At 41.6% G+C, this 19,815-nt stretch overlaps 1 protein-coding gene across 3 annotated transcripts in view; it reads right to left on the bottom strand.

The window, feature by feature from the left end:
• Positions 1 to 18,955, bottom strand: part of LOC121664794 (chondroitin sulfate proteoglycan 4-like) — a 44,930-nt gene extending 25,975 nt beyond the window's left edge. Inside the window, exons 1-4 of one of the 3 annotated variants that reach the window (XM_042028357.1) lie at positions 18,783 to 18,955; positions 5,696 to 5,859; positions 1,494 to 5,054; positions 174 to 644 (exon numbers count right to left, since the gene is read on the bottom strand). In XM_042028357.1, the coding sequence (XP_041884291.1) occupies positions 174 to 644; positions 1,494 to 5,054; positions 5,696 to 5,859; positions 18,783 to 18,867 (4,281 nt within the window). In that variant the 5' untranslated portion in view covers positions 18,868 to 18,955. Of the gene's footprint in view, positions 1 to 173; positions 645 to 1,493; positions 5,055 to 5,695; positions 5,860 to 18,782 lie in introns of those variants that run through there. The other 2 variants (XM_042028356.1, XM_042028358.1) reach the window with 2 other exon arrangements.
• Positions 18,956 to 19,815: the final 860 nt, after the last annotated feature.

Genomic DNA, 19,815 nt, shown 5'->3' with positions numbered 1-19,815 from the left:
AAGGCAGCCTCCTTCCCCACTCGAAATGACCAGCTTGAAACAGCAGAAAGATCTTCAAATCAAGGCCAGAATAAAGCTCAAATTCATGTCTCTCACCACCTCCCACAAAATCCCACAGCTTTCAGCAAAACAAAGAATTCTTCAAGACTACATCTAAGATCTAAAGGCATTACCTGTTTTCTAGTAAACGTGGTTAACTTTATTCCAGGAACACGAGAGTTTTCAACATACCCATGTTTTGGCTGCTCAGTTAAAATGAATTCACAGCTGAGTCCTGCAAAGTGTTTACTAGGTATTTTTAGATTATCTTCCACCAGGGCTTTTGAGCCCCCTTCAATTACTGTGAAGTTCTGTACTTCCAGTGGAATCATTCTGGGGATGATGTCTACAGAGATCTCTATTCCATTCACTGTTCTGACACCATTGGTCACATCCAGAACAAAATGGTCATCTAGTTGGTCAGAAACTGTCTGCACATACTGAACTTTGCCCTCGTCGACATCTTGCTGCGTGAAGCTCAAAGCTGGCCTCTGGTCAGAACTGAGATAACTTTCTTCTGAGGAAAACTTCCGAATGTATCCGTGTACTGGAAACTGTCTTACTGTGAACACAATCTCAGATGGAGAACTATTTTCATGAACAACCTTAAATTTAAGAACATATCCCAAAATTATTCAAGTGGAATATGAAATGAAAATTAAATTCTATAATTCTCTTCTGAGTTTTTCGCTTTTAATCCTGGGATTGTCTACCTAACTAAACTGGCACTTCTTATACAGGTTACACAGCTCCTAAAACTTCAAGCAGACACATGGTAAATAAGGTGGCATGGGAGCCATTTTGTAACCCCAAATATGTTTTGTAAGTTTTGAAAGGGAACATACTCCATAATTAACTAATGGTGTCACAGCTATAGATTCCTGCCTGAAACAAGGATTTCAGGATTTCAGCAATGTGCAGCCGGAGCCCTCTCGCGGTGGTTACTGGAAGGCTACACACGAACATCAGACAGGGAAAAATTAATCTAGCATAAATGGCCTCAGGTTTGTGACTTGACTTGTTTTGTACAATTTTGGACTTAAACCTCAAACATTTTAACTGGGCTAGCTCCAAACTAAATCAAACAAAACCCTTTCTTCCTTGGCACTTTCCACCAGCTCAATTAAGAACATTACATGGAGTACAAATAATTGTTACAACTAAAACAAATATATACATGGAGCATCTCCAAATCATAATTTTCTTAAGCACCAATATGTAATAGAGTCAAAGACTATGGGCAGTCTTTTTCTTTAACAGAATCAGTTTTCCTTCCTAAAAATGGAAGATTGCTAGTGTCAGTGTCTCCTGAACTAAGCACCCAGAATGCAGTCATATTAGTGGAAATCAAAAGGAGTTAAAGAAGACACAAACTGAAGACACTGCAATGGCTGAAAAAACAGTGACAAAAACTTGCTACAAGATTGGAGGAATGGAGAACATGGTTAACCTACCTGCAGTTTTCCTTTACTGATTTTAACTGGTTTTCCTTCTTCAACCAAGAGATTGTTTTTGTTCACAATCCTTGGTGGCTGCTGATGACTTTCCAAATACATGCGAACCTGCAGTCCAGCATCCAGATGGACATCTCCAGCACGGACTGTGAAGTCAAATGTGTCAAAAAGGTTGTTGCTGTCATCATGTCTGTAGGTCACATGCCCCTTTATCAGATCAAGCTGAGTAAAGGAATCCATTAATAGATTATTCACATATATTCTTCCATATTTTGGAAAAGAGAGTATCTCATATGTAAGCTCATGATCATTTCTTATGTCTTGGTTTGTAGTAGCACTTAGGTTAGCTGTTGAAACAGTTTCTTCCTTACCTTTTTGAACCAATAATCCTGTATTATTTGCCAAGCTAACATAAGGATCAGTGGCATTAACTTCCAGAAGCAAAGAAGTATAGTGCTTGCCATCTGTCACAAAAAGCACAAAACGCCCAAAATCTGCACCATGGTGCATAAACAGGACTTGCTTTTGCTCCATGTCCACTTGTTTGAATTGGTAGAGTCTATGCAAAGTATCATTTGTTAGCACCAAGTCCCCATTGGAAATACCACGTCTAGTATATAGCAACTGTCCATCATCAAAATCAGAATCAGGATCATGATAGCAAAGATCTGCCAAAGTTAACAATCGCTGCCCGTTTCTCACTACATTAAATATCTTATCAATTATGCGAACTGGTTTCTCATCATTCTTCAGCTGGACAGAAATGTAGAATCTAATTTCTACTGACAAAGGTTCCACTTCTGGATCAAAGTTTGTCCCCTTTCCTAACTCTTTGCTGGAAGCTTTGACAAGAAATTCGTCAAACACAGTCTCAGAATCGTCATGCACATACATAAGGCACTTATCAGTTATATCTTTATTAGTGAAAGTTGTAAGACTGCCATTATTCTCAAATGAGCCAGAAAAATTAGTAAGTTTTAATTTCCCATGCTTAGGAAACTGTATAACTTCATATTGGAAAGTTTTATTATCTGGTGTTTGCACAAACAATTTCGTGCTTGTTATTAATTCTCCTTCCCCTTCAGTAACATTAAGGCCATTGTTAGTCAAAATAATGTTTCTGAAATCTGATTTGATGTAGACTTCAAAGTCATAGAAATTTGACTCCAGATACTTTGTAGAAATGAGAAATCTAAATGAATCATAGTCTTCATGGTACCCGCTGATTAATTCATATGCCACTTTTCGATCAGTAATATCTTTCTGGGTAAAGACTGAATCTTTTTGCAAAGGCTGATCATTAAGCAGTATCTGTCCATTCTTCGGTAGGGACAGAAGTTTAAAATGAAGCTCATCTTCAGGTACTTCTAGATCTGCAATCACAGCAAAAAGACTATCAGAATTCAAGTACTTCTTTTTTGATTTTTCAATTTCTAGAGGAGCATGTTTCAATAGACTGTACCTTAACCATTTCACTTTGATTGGAAATGTGTGCTCTTCACTGATTCTGTTTCCTATGCTAACTTTGAATTTAAATTGGTCAGTAACATTTTCCAGCTGAATGTCTTTAAAAGTGCTACAGTATCTCACACGGCTGCGCTGAAGAGAGCGTTGAGAAAAAGAGTTGACTTGCTTCCATTCCCCCCTCGAATGCTGCCTTTGGACCTCACCAAAGTGAGGTGGTTCTGTGATCTCGTACCGTATCTCCAGTTCCTGGAGGACAGCATTTGTTTCCACTGCCAGATGCCTAGGTCTTATAAGAGCTGTAACACCTTGGACAAGATTTATTCCTGAGTTGTTGACAACTCTGTAATCCAAAGGAACTGCCATGACACGTAACACAACAGTGTTGCTCACCTTCTCACCATCACTTGCCCTGAGAACAATCCTTGAGTTCTTGACACCTGTGTGGACAAAGAAAACAGTGCCTTCACTTAAGTCCTCATTAGAAAAAGTAGTGATAGCTTTTCCAGGATGCTTTGAATTTTCTAAAAATCCTGCATCTGCATTCAGATTTCCAAGCACTGAAAGACTGAGACCCACAGAATCTGTATCTTTGTCTAGAACTTTTATCAGGTCACTAGTCAGACATTTCTTTGAGTTCTCTAAGAGAAGAAGCAAGTTTCCCTCTGGAAGTATGATCTCAGGTGCATCATTTATTGGAGTGACAGTAATTTTAAACATATGCTGCTCGTTTCCTTGCAAATATGGAGACACAATCTTCTCACTGCTGGTAGAAATGGAGAAATTAAAATTATCGTAAGTGTCCTCAGAGCCATCATGGACATACAGAATCTTCCCTTGCCACACATCCTGCATAGTAAATGTATTCACCTCCCGCACTGGTTCAACATTCAGCTTCAAGTGTCCATGAGAGGGTGGTTCCTTTATATCAAAAAGAATTTGTGACTGATGAATTCCTAATTTCTGAAAGTCTAAGTTAAATTTAATATGCTTAGATTCAAGTGAAGCTTGTCCACCCTCTAGCACAATCAAGTTACTAAGAACTAAAAGGTGGCTTTTGTCTTCCTTGCCCAGAGAAATTGAGCTTTCATGGGAAATGGCAAATACAGGAGCTGCTTTCACAGGAGGGTTCTTTACAGCTGTCTCTAAAGAAAGATTTGTATTGAAAGCACTCTGTATTTCACATCCAGCTGAAATGTCCTTAGTTACTAGAACATTCTTCAGCGATTTCTTTTCTGAGTTGGCTTTCAGGTTCCTTAAGCAGCCTTTGAAGGATCCTCCTCTGGCGTACTTCCCAGATACTGAGATTAACTTAATCACTTCTGATCGTATGTTGTCATCTGCACCACCTACAAAGAGGGATCCCTTCAGAACTGGCAAATTACTGTGGGGAGGTAATGATTTTTTCACAGTTTCTTCATCCAGTGTTAGTTGCAAATACTGTGCAGTAAATTTCAGTTTGATGTAGTGCCAACGACCATCATTGACTGACCTACGAGAGGAAAGATGGGTTCTACTGTTATGTTTTCCAACGTAAGCTTTAATTAAACCATCTTCCATTTCCATAGCAATGAAATCTCCCGTTTGCCCAGGGTGGTAAAGCAGCAAGCCACGTGCAGCTGAGGTTTGTAAGGTATACTCGAAGATTCCCTCATCGTCCACATTCCATGATGGGAAAGAAATATAGGACCTGGAACTGAAGAAACTAATGGGTTCTTCTTCACCTGCAAAGAATTCGTCACTGCACCCCACTGAAACTTCATGGATGTTTTTGAAGCCAGGAGAAGGTCTCAGAGGCATCAGAATGTCTAACTGATTGAATAGCACATCATCAATACATCCTCGGAAACTGGGTAGTGCTCCAACAAGGTAGGGAACATCAAGTTTACCAGTACCACCTATGTAGAATCCATAATCAATATTTAATTCATAAAGAATTCCAGGCATTTTTGTACTAGCTCTATCATGTTTATCAATTACCAATGTGACATTATCTTGTTCATGATGTAGTTCAACCAGGTGCCAGGCTAAATCATTCAGCTGAGATCTTTGCTGAGAATGAAGTACTCGCTCCCCCACACCAAAGTTAATTCTCAGCTGCAAGAGATAGAATTTTAACTATCAAAATCCAAAGTGGTATTTTTCACAATCATACGTTAATACATAGTTAATACATTAATTTTCATATATTTTCATACTAAGGATATAATTTACAAAATATAATTGAAAAAATAAAATCCCACTAAAATTCTGTGTAGGTTTACTTGCCATCACAGACATAACTTCTGCATAACTGCAGAAGCTGGAATGGACTCGTTTGCAGTTCTGCTAGGAACAACAGCTCCTGAGAACCCTACTGAAAGTGATCTTTCAAGAACCTACCTTGCAGAAAAACAATTACTCAGATTCAAGCACTTTCTCTAAAGCTAACATCATCAAATCTGAAATGTTGCCTTTATTGAAGCTCATGCTTTGAACACAATTATCTTCATTTTAAGATCTAGAGATCGCAAAGGCTCTCAAAGGATCTCAGTTATAGAGATATAACTATAATTGTAAGAAATAAAAGACATACTTTTAAATTATTGATTATATTATGTATAAATTTTTCCATTTCTTTGAAGAGAAACTTGTTTATATATCTTGTTATAGAAAAACAAGATTAATTATATTGTTAAGAAAAACTCTGAGCAATACAGGCTACACATACATTTTTTAGCTACAGATATAAAGCATACTTGTACATATCCTGAGCGTAGCTCCATTAAACAATAATCTGTCTTCCCAGCTGCAAGAAGAAGCAGTCCCTGTGGCTTGCTTGTTCGAAACTGCAACTGTAAGGATGTCTGAGGGGATGCTTTTGCCATGTTCAGCTCCACAAAGCTATCACCATAAAACGATACTGAAAGAAATAAAGGATAATAAACACAAAATTTAATCACACAAAAAAACCTCTTTTTCTTATCCATACCTAAATATATGTAAAAAATATATATTATTTTCTATATACTTATTAATGTACAAATGAAAATAAATCTCACATATCAAATTCACCAGTCCAAGCCATTTAGTAACAGCCCAATGGCCATACCAGAATGGACAAAGGATGAATACAGTCCAGTACTCTTATCTCCAAGGGTGATAACTGGGAATTTTAAGAACCGTGCAATTACACTGAATAATTTCTTTGTAATACTCCTTCTTTTTTGTTTGCTTTAGGTGTTTTCCTGAGCTTGTCACACCCAGTCTATTTTGTAGTTGCCAAAGAATTTCTCTCTGAGGTATTCCTCTATTTTCTCTTTGGAAACATTTTCATCTACAACGTGCTCTTACATCTCCATCAGAGACATCCTATGCCATCTCTGCAGAGAAGACTCAGAAGTCTCCTGCCACCTGAATCATTTTCAGATGTTTTCATCCCTCTATTCCAGGCAAAACTGCCCTCTTGTCTCCTGTATGCAACCTCCAGCTACCCCTGCCATCCTGTTGGCCAGTCACTCAAATCTGTACAAGCCTCCTTTACTGTCTCCTCCCCTCTATTCTGTCCTGAGGAACAGTAACATCAGTAAGATTTCTCATTTGACTACTCACTGCCTTTACCATCCCCATTATTACTATTCTGAACAGCACAGATCCTAAGACCAAATCCTCAAGACTCTGCTGGTAACTTTCCTCTGACATATGAAAAAAATGTATCAATTATTTACCACCCCCCCTATTTAATCAATTACTTAATATACAAAGCCCTGCAGTCCAATGAATGCTAAAAAGCCTTTGGCAGCAAACTTTATCAGAAGTCTTTTGAAACTCTAAATCTTAGACACCTTACCCACCCCCATCAAGAAAACTCCAGGGGGTTTGTAAAGAACTCTTCAAAGAAATCTTACAGACTCCCCAAAGTTGATCCTTCTCACTTGTGCATCTTTTATCCTTGTTACCGTACCTATAAATTTGAGTTACAGATGTCAGACTTACAGTCTCCTGCTAATTCTTCTTTTAAATAGTGGCATAAAATCTGCCACCATGCAGGCTTCAGGTACCAGAGCGTAAGATCAGATATTACTTAGCAAGCAAGTAATTTCACTCCCAAGTGTTTTAGGTCAACCCTGCTCCTCCCCTGCCTCCACCCCAAAGAAAGAATTTCATTTTGGGAATCTTCCCAGTCAGCAGTAAACACCATTTAGTTTGGCTTCTCTGCAGTAGCCGTGCCCTTTCTTAGTGCTTCTTTTATACTGGTAACTTAATCAACTGGCTGCACAGACTCTCTGCAGGGTTTTTGTTCTTGATATACTTAAGGAGGATTTAGTAAAAGCTTTGATTCCTTCAATATGATCCTTGACCTTTTTTTTTTTTTTCCCACACCTGTCTATTTTCAAATTTCATCTGCCAAAGTTTATGATGCTTTCAGCAGTGTTTGGATACAGCTTGTAAGAACACCACCAGTTAAATATTTATTTTGCAGTTTTTAGCTTCATTGTGAAATAATTTTCTCATTTTAAAATCAAGCATAACTGCAGAGGACTTTTGAGGTTTAATTTTTCCAGTTCCTACATTAGCTGTCCCCTTGCTCAATCTAATACACTCTGATGACTCTGATGACTGATAGTGTGGTGTGGGAGTGTATTTCCGTTTGGTTTGGTCTGGGTCTCCCCTTTGGATTTGTATTATTGTGATAACCCAGTTTGCACCCTCCCAGTTTCATGTTAATTGCCTTACTCTCCCTCCTTGTCTCCTCCCGGGCCCCTGCCAATCACGTTGGCACTCCTCCCAGGCTTCTAGAAAGCTCTGGCCGGAGCGTCGAGTGATTGGCCATGGGGAAAGGGTCCCTCCCTTCCTTTCCCCTGATTGGTCCCTTGGTGCGCCCTTCATCCCATAGACCGCACCCTCCCCTTCCATGATTGGATACCCTTGTGATCCCTCCCTTGTCGCCACCCCCTCCATAAAACCTGCCGCACGAGCCTTCCAGGCTCACTCTGAGCTGGGTTTTCCTGGGAGGTGCGGCCTCGTGCTCGAGGGCACCATAAACTTCCCGGATTTCACCCACATTGGAGTCTGCCTCCTTCTTCCACCACCTGCCTCTATTGCTGCGGTCCTGTGGAAGGACCCACGAGCCAGACCTCTGGTTTCCCTGATTCCGGAGGCTGGCCCCCGCAGCCTGCTGCGTCCAGAGCTGACCGGGCTGAGTGGGAACTGCTCCGAAAGGACGCAGAGGCAGTGTGGCTTTAACTGTGACTCTGAACTGGATTGTGCACAGAGTACCAAATCATAAATCTCATTTAGTAGCTAACTCATGAAATAATCAATGATAGTATCTAAAAATTTGCTGTGGGATATATAAAAATTCTAGGCAGCTTTCCCAAGAACAAGATTTCAGCAAACCCAACAGAAAACAACTATGTAATACCGAGTTATATTAAGTACCCAGAGAAACACAGGAAAGATCTTTACGTTACTGAAAGATACATATTTCTTCCAAAGGAAGAGTCACCACTGTGGACAGAAAAATTGATTCCAAGTGGAACAAAAAGGAATTGTTCCCCAGCAGTTTGCTTCTAGTTCGAAAGAAGCTTTCATCAAATAGCTCAAGTACACCTTACAGACTTTATATTAAATTTATATACTGAGAGGACCTATGCCATTTGTTGTACATAGAAATGTTATTCTGTGGGGTAAATAAAGACCTCCTCTTTAAAGCAAGTATTGGAATAACATAACTAGAGACAAATCCCCAGTACAAGCAAGGCCTAACTAATAAGCCAGGAAATAGGTTAAATAATTATAATTTTTTATATTATGCTAAATTCATACTATAGCAGTGTAACTGTGCTATCTATCTAACACACAGATGGACTACAGGAGATTGTCCCTACCCTCTAGAGGTTTAGATCCAGTAACATAGGTAAGAGAGAGGAGTCCTTTGATTTCTATCTCAGCAAATGGCTCACTGAGATACTGTCTTCCTGTCCTGGTTTTGGCTGGGATAGTTAATTTTTTCCTAGGAGTTGGTACAGTGCTGTGTTTTGCATTTTTTAAGAGAATAATGTTGGTGACACATTGATGTTTTAGTTGTTGCTCAACAGTGCTCGCCCTAAATCCAGGACATTTCAGTGTCCCGTGCTCTGCAGCAATCAGGTGCCCAAAGAGGCTGGGGGAGCATGGCCAGGAGACCTCACCTGAACTGGCCAAAGGGATATTCCAACATGCCCAGGGTATGAACTGGGGGAACAGCTATCAGTCAGCAGGTGGCAAGGAACTGTACTGTACATCACTTGTTGGTTTGGGGTTTTACTTCTCTCTCTCTTTTTGTTGTCTCCTTTTCCATTACTATTATATTTTACTTTGTTTCAATTATTGAACTGTTCTTATCTCAATCCATGTTTTACCTTTTTTTCACCTTATTATCCTCCCCATCCCACCATGGAGTGGGGGACTGAGCAAGAGACTACGTGGTACTTGGTTATCAGTTGGGGTTAAGCCATGACACTTCCTAAAGACCCCAGGAAGCATAACCTAGCTGTCTGAAATAACCTATCTTAATCAAAAAAACCTCCATTTCCTCCAGCACTGCACATCAGGATAATGTTATGGGTACAAGAAGGTTTCACCCTGAGTAGACCTTTGTCCTCACCCTACTGAGACTCCAAGAAGCAGTCACATTAATTTTGCTACATTATATCCTGGCACCCCTATAGAACTGGGAATTAAAAGATTTCATTGTATTTTATCAGTGGAGTTAGAAATTAATAAGCAAAATCAAAATCTTTCACAGATGTCAATGTCCTGAAAGTTTTATTATGATCACTGTAGTACAACCCCTAAAATCAGTTGTATTTCTGAGTCAAAAGTAATGGCTGCTGGTGGAAATTACTTTTCAATAGACTTGAGTATGTGGGGAAAAAACAATGGATTTTTGGGGAAGCAATTAAGCAGAGACATTATCTATCTATGGATTACTGAGTGCAATTTAGAGTAACTGGAATGAAACTGTAAAGTCAGTATTTTGCAGTGCACCACTGTGATGGGGTTTTAGGAGCTCTTCCAGGTTTTATTTTTTGGTTTTTTCCTGTTAAAGGAATTTTCCCCCATACATGTTGCTAGGGGAGCAAATAACTGGGTACTTCAGAAAAACAAAAGACCTGGCTGCTCTTTTTGTTTCACCTGGGTGTGTGGGCAGTTGGTCTCTGCGTTCGGGAGAGAGGGGGTCTGCTTTCTTCGGCTGCTTTTCCTCTTTACTGGAGAAGCCCCAGGATCCCAAGCCCGCCTTTCCCCACTGTTGCTTCGAGCCTTCGCTACGTTGTAGCCCTGTTCACTCTGCCTGCCCGGACCCCAGGGGGGGGTTCCCCGTTTGGATACATCTCGTCTGCCATCCGGATTTGTGCTCCTCCCTGCCGTTCCAGCCTGCTGTTCCCAAGGGTTCGGCTGGACACCAGGATCGGCTGCCCAGGGGTTTGTGAAGCTCCTTTGTCCCATCCCTTCCCGGGATCCCAGGGCACCAGTGCCGCGTGCTCCCCGAGCTCGCTCCGGAGCGCCCCCTGCAGCCGCGGGGGAACCATCGCACCTGCCCTGCTCACCGGGAGCCGCCAGCGCCCCTGCCGGCTGCGAGCGGAACTGCACCCGAGGGGAAAGGGCCCGACAGCCGAGAAGGCTGGCACTGGGTTTGTGATTGTTTGCTGTTACTGCCGTAGTTATTGCTGTTTGTTTGACTGGTTATATATATATTAGTGAAGAACTGTTATTCCCATTTCCCACATCTTTGCCTAAAAGCCCTTGATTTCAAAATTATAATAACTTGGAGGGAAGGGGGTTGCATCTGCCATTCCAAGGGAGACTTCTGCCTTCCTTAGCAGACACCTGTCTTTCAAACCAAGACACACTGGGCAACAGTTTGATATTTATACTATGTATTAACTTCCTGGAGAGAAAAAAAGAAACCTAAGTTAAAGCTTCTGCCTTCCATAAAACTCTTCAGAGTCAGAATCCATCACTGAAGGTGCGGCAGGTAGGCACGGATCCAGCAGCAAACATGATTTTGAACCACCTACAGTGCCTTGGCATGATTTCTGCTTCATTATCCGCCAAACTAAAAAGCATGTCATTACACTACAGTAATCAAGTTCCTCTAGAGCAGACACTTCTAGAATGATTTCTGGTTGAAACTGAGTTATGACTGACCTCAAAATTGATCTGGTGCTTTTGAAAGAAGGACATATTGTCATGGACTATCTGATGTTAATGGCACCATTACAGAAAATAAGTGGAATTCAGCCAGCAATACCAGCCTAGAAAGTCCTTTGCTACTGGAACAGGTGAATTCAACATATCATACAGGGAATGATTTCTTTGGAATCCCTGTATGTCTGTCTGGGCAGACAACCTATTCTGTAACATCTCTGTGCCTCAAATGGAAAAGGCAAGTGAAAGCAGCTGAGAATAATAATCAGATCTATTAATGCCCATTTATGTACACGGAAATAGACACACAAAGGCTCACAAAAATAGAGGCATAATCACTTGGGATGCAAATTTAAAGATCTGTTCAACCTGACTTACTGGCTAATTTGTGATCCCACTCTTTCTTCCTTCTCCCTTACAGCCAACCCTCAAGTCTGGGGCTGGGGCTACAAATTCTTCCCTGTGTTTCCATCATAACAGGCAATGTTTATACGGGAAGTGTAAGTTTTGAAAATTTTATTTCAAGTAATTTTACTGAAGATTCTTGATCAGCTCTGTCCACAACATCCCTCTTTGAAGCAACCATGAGAAACCAGGCATAGCAAAAGCTTTCACAGTAACAGAGCAAAAGATTTCTCACTCATCACCCAGTGGTGATGTTAGGTTGGCCTGTTATCATTTTGTTTGGCTTTCATTCTCTTGTGCTAGAACTACAAACAGCTACCCTTTGAGTAGTCTTTCTCTTCTTCCTGTACACAGAGCTGTCCTGGGTTGTGGCATATTCTATTACCATCCTCATGAGCTGTTGAAATCAGGTGGGGCAGTGTTTCCTTGCCTCCTCCCCCCAGACTATCTTGCTGTTAATGGCCCATCATTGTCCTGCCACATGACTCAGAGATAACTCCCTCCGGACTGTCTTCTGTTAATGAGCCTAATCAACACTTGGCCTCATGACTCATTACCCCATTGTGAGATGCTCCACCCAGAGGGAGGAACCAAGCATTCCATCCTGGATATAATTTGAGATTCTGAACACCAGAGAGAACCTTCCCACTGGATTTCCAGAGGACAGGAGCTACACAGCCACCACTGGACCTTCTGAGGAAGAGTAGACCCTTTTTCTACAGGATCACCACTTCAGGAGGACTGCAGCTACCATTCTACCAGACTGCTATCACCACCCTGACTAACAGGGTGCCAGGTTGTATCCTGACTCTGTCAGTTTAACCCAGTGTTATCCACCTTTATTTTTTTTCCCCCTCCTTTTATTGCCCTATTAAATTGTTATTCTGACTTGGTGTCTCCCACTAGTTTGTTTTCAAACTAGTACAAAAGCACAAAGAAATAAAAGCCTCATCTCTTCTCCACTGCCAAAATTAGTAACCCCACAAATCTATCTACAAGAAACCAAGCTCAAACTCACCACACTGTTAACACAAGCAATGCACCATCATCCAACAACACAATCAAAACTAGAGAGCTAACTGAAAGAATGGATTTTTTTTCTCTTTGTTTCTGTCAGTATCTTTTTTTCAGCTGAGATCAAGTATCTTCTCAGCAATGCCATAAGAACAATGATCTTGGAATCACAGTTTCACACTCATTTCTTAACTGGAAGTAATTCAATGGAGACTTCATGTCTGCTCAACTCCTTTTGGTCTCCATTGTGGATAGAAAACAGCCAGATCTACAGATATGTCAATCCTTTACTTCTTTGGATCCCTTTTACACCTTACTCCCAAAGAAAGTCATGTAGAAAGGCTTTCCCTACAGTGCCTGAACCAATAATCCAGAAATTTTTATACATATGTAATTCAAAGAGGGTTTTACACTCATGCCAGATGAAAAAGAGGGAAATTTTACCAGGTCCCTTTCTTGCTCCTAGTATCCACCACCCCTTAATATGAAACAAATTGAAATACATAATTTGATCTTTGAGCAGAAAAGAAAAATATTGTAGTTTCATGAAGAGAGATTTTGGACAACGTTTTTGTCTTCAAAATGTTCACGAGGTTATCAGTGCCAGAGTACTTAAAGCTTTCACCAGAAAACTACAGTGTAAGAAAAAATAATGTAGATAACACCTAAGATATATTCAGACATCCCAAATCCTTCTCACAGGGACAAAAATATTACTTTATTTTAAGTACCCAATATATTCATCTTCTGTTCTCAACACTACAATAAATGCTATGATAAGGCCGCAGAATTACTGCTGCTCAGACAAACTGTGCCCATGCAGCCCACTGATTTGCTGTGAAAACAACTCTATATATTTTGTTTTACCAGAAGTCATAGAATCTATACTACTTAATAATTAAAGACAAAATCATAAAAGTAAATTATTATGTCTAACATAACCCATGTATTTTCAGTCAGGATCCTCTCTAAATTCCAGAACTGCTGAGCCAGAGGCAGTGTTTTGATGGCTTGTTTGCTGCCTACTGCAGAGTCAAGTCACTCCTGTGCCATGGCAATTCCTCAGCTGAGATCACAGTTCCTGCAGTGGCCTCATCAATAATCGGCAGTATTGGTGAGCTCTACAGGCTGGCTGTATAAAAAGGAATTAACAAGAAGAAGGGGGCAGGGGAGACAGGAGGATGAAGGGGCAGGAATGAATTTACCGGTTTTTTTCACTCTACTATCTCACCATCTGCTGTTATTCTGTGCTGCACTGGCATCTAGGAGCCACAAACATAGAGAAGGTCCTTATCCACTACATTTTGATGCACACCCTCCCAAGTTACTCCAACTGTACAATGTCCCTTCAGGAAAATAAAGGTACTTAACTTTTTATATGAAAAACACCAAGTCAGATTAAAGGTTAATTCATCCATCCTAAGAGCACACTCTGGTACAAAGTGTAACAAGCACATCCATCAGCTGTGACTGGTGAGGTACTGGTTTCATCAGCCCTTGTGTATCTACAGGCAACACCTGCTTTAGTAATTTGACTGAATAAGCTTCCCATTGTCCAGCTGAGATCTGCACCTTGAAGCTTGTCCCCTGCAGCTCATTCACAAAGATATAACAGTAACAGAAAGCAACTCACGCAGGTAACTCAGATAAATATTAATCTTTCAGATGACAGTAGTCTTCTATCTCTCTGTTGACAAATTTGGGTATGTTTTTGACTCTACTATTTGGAATGTTCAAGTAGAAGCCCTTCCTAAGAGCACAGCCCATTTCCCTTGTGGTTAGTGAAAAACTGGTGTAACCACTCTTTCTGCACAGCATATTTTTCACACCAATACCAGATTACTAAATACATTCTGCAAGAACTCATTTCAAGGCTGTAGAGAAACTAAAGTGGTATAAGTTTGTTCCCCCTCCCTGCCTTTGTCCTTCCATTCTTAAAAGAGAGCAGTTGTTTCTCCTATTTACACATTTCGTCTGTACTAACAATTTATTTATGGTGCTTCACTGAGAGGTAGAAGGGTTGTACAATCTAGAAGTAAAGTGAAAGCAGGCTTCCAAATAGTAAAAATACTTTCAGCTATATAAAAGTGCAGCTTGAAGCCTCATTTAAGAGTCCACATGCACTGAATGACAGGCAAACTATGACACCCACTTTGAGTCCCAGTAGTTTCTGCTGTAATTAAGATAAAATATGCAGGTCCCAACAGATGAAGAGGCAGATCTGGCCTCTGTTTCCCTAAACCACAGGAAAAACAACCACCAGCATAAATAAAGCAGGAAGACTCTCCCTTAGGATAGGATTTGAGTGATGGAAACATGTATTCAAAGCCTATTAATAGCAAACATAAATAAGCTTTTGTGATATTAATAACTTTTAAAAGCCTTGTTTACTCTGATTGTACAGCACAAGTGCAGGCAGATTTAAAAGGGAGAAAACATTAGTGAAAGAGCACCAAATTCCAGGTATCCAATGTAACAAGTTTTTAAGAAAAAAGGCAGAATGAGAGATTAAAGAACGCATTTGTAATTACTGCATGGACTCACAATTTACACTTACAAACATGCCTAGAGCTTCCCCACAGAACCAAATCATTCCTCTAGCTCCTTCTCACTACCACATCTTAGCACCCAGGTCCAAGATTTCAATCACTGCACCAACTGAAGAGCTGCCAGTCCTCTCCAAAGACAATTCCCTGGTATACAGACACTCCTACAAACGTTTGTAGCTTTACAATGTTTCATTTCTGCACTGAGTAGCTTACCTGGAACAGAACTGACCCAAACTGATTTTTCTCACATGCTTCAAGTATCTGTTCCAGAATTTTTTTCTTCTTGAGTCTGACACTAACATGTTTGAAACCACTATGACCATAAAAGAATCCCAGCTTCAAATTTTAAAGAAATACCTACTGAATTCTAGCACTTACACACAGTTACTTTAAAAGTAATTACTATATGCTAAAGTTTCTGAAAAAAAACTTGTCTAAGTGGCATGACAAAGATGCTACGAAGATAGAAGAAAAAGAAAAATTCTTTAACTGAAAAACCTTTCAAGAAGAGTATCTTACATGGCTGACATTTTGCTGGAACTTTGGAAAGGTCTGCATAACTGCCCTGGGTTTGACTGGGATAAAGTTAACTTTCTTCTTAGTAGCTGGTACAGTGCTGTGGTTTGGATTTACAGCACAACAGTGAAAAAATAACTATTTTTTAAAATGTAGTGCAAATAGCAAAAGAAATTGCCAGAGATTTCATGGCATTGTCAGGAGTGGCATATTCTGGAAATTAATATAATCAGTTCTGCTGATTCAAAGCTCAAGAAACTAGCAGTTAAAAAATAAAATTTGACCACAATCACTTTCTTAAAGTAATTTCATAATTGCTTTTTTTGCTTTTGAACAACAGTGAAGAATCAAGTTGTAGCTAACTTTTTCTGACTGAAACATGACCCCATGTTAGAAACCCTTACAGTTAGTGTGACTGCCCATTAAAACACAAGTGAATGACTTTTAAAGTCCTAATCAGAACTTCATGAGTGCGATGAAATTAAAAATGTCCTTACACTGATGTAATCCTATACTGATGATAGTCCAGTCTCTTACAGTGGATCTCAACACTTCTTACTTTTGCAGGAGGAAAAAGTGAACCTCCTTTCAGTCTGATTCGTTACTATTAATCAACTGTGGGAAAAAAAATTCCAGGAAATACATGCTTAGAAAAAAAAATGCACTCATGGCTTCTTTTTCTTTTACAGCTAGATGGAACCATATTTTTAATATTCTTTTTTTAACGCAGTACTTGCTTCATCACAGATAAAATCAAATTCAACTGTTGAGACTGAAAAACACCACCACTACCACGAATACATAATATGGTTTGCTTACAATTCTTACACTCTCCAAAACATGGTGCTGATATTTCAAAAACAGGAGTTTGGTTAATGAAGCTTTGCTACAAGTACAAATAGCAAAAGTAACGCAGCAGAATAAGAGGGGGAAAAAAAACACCAAAGAATCAAAACAGGACACTTCATAATGAAAAAAATATTCCTCCATTTTTGTCAGCTTATCTAAGCTGGGAGCAGATGGTATCAACAGCACATAAGAGACACAAGAAAAATGGAAGTGGAAAAGGAAGCTGCCAGATTCATTGGGAGTGCCTTTTAAGGCTAAATGTAATCATTTTTCAAAAGGGAATTCTCAGGGTTGACTTACACTTTCTGAGCACAAAATTCAGTGAGATTTTGTGGGTCAATCAAACACTACCAGAGTGTGTAAGCATCTTACACTCATCTAAAATGTACACAATGAAGAATATCCCTGTGTTGCATCTAAAAATGCTTTACACACCAGACGTGATGATGTTTAAAGGTCCCTTCCAAACCAAAATATTCTAAGATTTCCAGATAAAAGACAGTCCTGTAGTTAAAGCACTGAACATGAAATGAACAGAGCTGATGTTATTTTCTGGTTCCATCACAGAAACTCATTGAAAACTGAAGAGTTTAGAAAGCAACTTAATACCTAATTTCAGTTCATTGCCTATAAGAAACTAGCACTTTTTTTTTCTTCCCAGCCTTCAACTGTCTTCTTCCCTTTCACTAGATTATGTCTGGGTAAGGTTATAGCTACGACAGCACTCAGAGTAAGAAGAGAGCTGGAATTTAACAAGGTTTCCTCGTGGTAATGTCAGCCCACATGGCCCAGCAAAGTTCAGCTTGAAGGCAGCTCAACCAGAACATCACAGGTTGGTGCACCTAGAAGTAGCAGGCTTGAGTCCCTACCAGGTGGTTGGGAAATGTATCCTCTGGCTTCACCTTGCGCTGCCAGCAGCACCAGGGACAGAGGACACTAGTGCAACAGAAAGCCATGAAGCACTGGTTGGCCTAGCATTGCTCCCAGTAATATCTACAAAACCCTTTGTCATGTCATTTAAGACAATGCTACTATACTAGGGATTGCCATCTCAGTGGCACTCATCCCTGACACCCCTGATATGTCTGAGACATCTCTATGAGGAATAAAGAAATTCCTTCATCCACTCTGGCTGCAGGGCCTTCACTCACAAAACTGATGAGAACATGACTTAGAGCTCCACACACTGAAACTCTCTCATGGAAAGACAGGATTGGTGTATTTCATTTATAGTATCTGAACTTAATCCCTTCATTAACTTCTGCAGTAAAAACTTTTTTTTTTTTTTAAATTTCAATTAAATATTAGTTCATTTCTAACTAGTCTTCTCAGCGAGTGAAACAGATGCCACACAACCACAGAAAACGACCACTCAACATTTCTAAGGAAAGTTATGGTGATTGGTTTGTCTCACATGGGATTGTCAACGAGGGATAGAAGGTGGATGAAGGTGGATGAAAAAGCACACTGCTTCAACTGCGTGCTGATCCATTACTTTAAAAAAAATATTTAAACAATAAATTTTATTACCAGTCTTTGATGCTCAAATTGCAATGTACTTCAAGTTGCATCTCAAGAAAAAAAACCCAAAACTTGCAGCTCAAGTTTTTGGCTGTTTCAATGGTTTTGATGACTGCCCAAGACCTGCACCTTAGCATGCATCACTACCGGTAAAGTGACTGGCATGTCTTGGCACATTTGAAAAGCCAGGCACAAGGCAGCTGAAGTTGTATGCTAAAACCCACATACCTGCAGTTTCTGACTGATACTTATCATCGGGACTACTAGTTCACATGCATGCCAGAGCAGGGGAAGGAATTGCAGGGAATATTCGTTCGTACCTCAGCACTTTTCCCCATGGCATACTACAGTTCTGGTAAGGAGTGGGTGGAAAAATTTACATCCACGTCGCTTGCAAAACATCCACGTTTTTATTAGGAAACTATGTCAAGTTCTCAGTGTCTCTGCAGTAGGAGGGAAAGCGGTCACAAGGCGGGCTCACACCTGAACGGACAGCTCGGCCTTCACTTTAAGGCAAGAGGACACCACGCCTTCACAAAATGCCCGCTGTCCCACCACCTGTGCGGCCGCCTGCGCCGCCCGCCCGGCCCCACTCCCGGCCAAGGGGCTGCGGCGGCTGCCGCCGGCCCGAGCACGGGACCCTCGCCGGGCAGGGGCACTCCCCGTCGGGCTGCTGCTTTCGCAGACAAGTCGCTCCAGCGCTCCGAGCAACCCCCGCGCCGGGGCCGCGGTCGGGCCGCGCCGGGCCGCCCCTTCCCCCGCGGGCGCAGGTGCCTTCCGGCCCCCGCCACGGCCCTACCTGCGAGAGCGGGCCGGCCGGCAAACAGCACCAGCAGCAGCAGCAGCAGCGCCGGCCGCAGCAGCGCAGCGGGCGCCCCGGCCATGCCGGAGGCGCGGCCCGGCCGGGTTCCCCCAGCACGGGCGGCGCTGGGGCAGCGGCGCAGCCCTGGGGAGGGGGAGCTGCGGAGAGCGTCACCGCCCCGACCCGCGCTCCCCGCCCGCTGTCCCGGGATAGCCTCCTCCCTCCTTCCCGCCCTCCTCACAGCGCAGTCCCTGCGCCTCCCCGCCCCAGCTCCAGGAGCACTGGCCTGGGACGGAAGACGGGGCAGTGCCTTCCCACAGCCCGGGCTGCACTTCACGGTTGTAGATTAGCCTGTGCTTGCGGTGGGGCCTGCCCAGTTGGGGGTTACAGCTGTTGTCAGTCGTTCACCTGCTGCACACCCTCCCTCTCCATGGCCTGCCTGTGGCAGGGGGAGGCCGCTCTGAGGTACCCCCAAACCTTCCGTCTCCTGCCTGGAGCATCTTCATCCCTCAGAGTGTTTGCATGCTGTCCATAAAGAAACACATCACACTGCTTTATGGAAGAAACGTGTTACAGGTATACCGAACAATAGTTTCAGAAACTGAGATGATTACAGAATCACAGAATCAATTAGGTTGAAAAGGACCTCTGGAACTGAGTCCAACCTATGACCGAACACCACCATTTCAACTCTACCATGCCAATGAGTGCCACAACCAGCTTTCCTTAAAACACCTCCAGAGACAGTGTCTCCACCATCCACCTGGCCAGCCCGTTCCAATGTTTAATCACCCTTTCTGTGAAGAAATTCCTCCTAATGTCCATCCTGAACCTCCCCTGGCACAGCTTAAGACCATGTCCTCTCGTTTACTGGGAGAAGAGGCTGATCCCCACCTGGCTACAACCTTCTCCAAGCTAGTTATAGAGAGTGATAAGGTCTCATTATAAAAAGTACAGATCCTAAATTAGAAAAAATACGCATTTCACACTTCATCACTGGTGTCCTGTGCTTAAAAGGACAAAGTTTCAG

Source organism: Corvus kubaryi, unplaced genomic scaffold (assembly GCF_017639235.1).
Source record: "Corvus kubaryi isolate FWS band 111438036 unplaced genomic scaffold, C.kubaryi_AGA036_p1.0 37308, whole genome shotgun sequence".
Taxonomy (NCBI): domain Eukaryota; kingdom Metazoa; phylum Chordata; class Aves; order Passeriformes; family Corvidae; genus Corvus; species Corvus kubaryi.
This window is presented reverse-complemented; position numbering and strand designations above follow the sequence as displayed.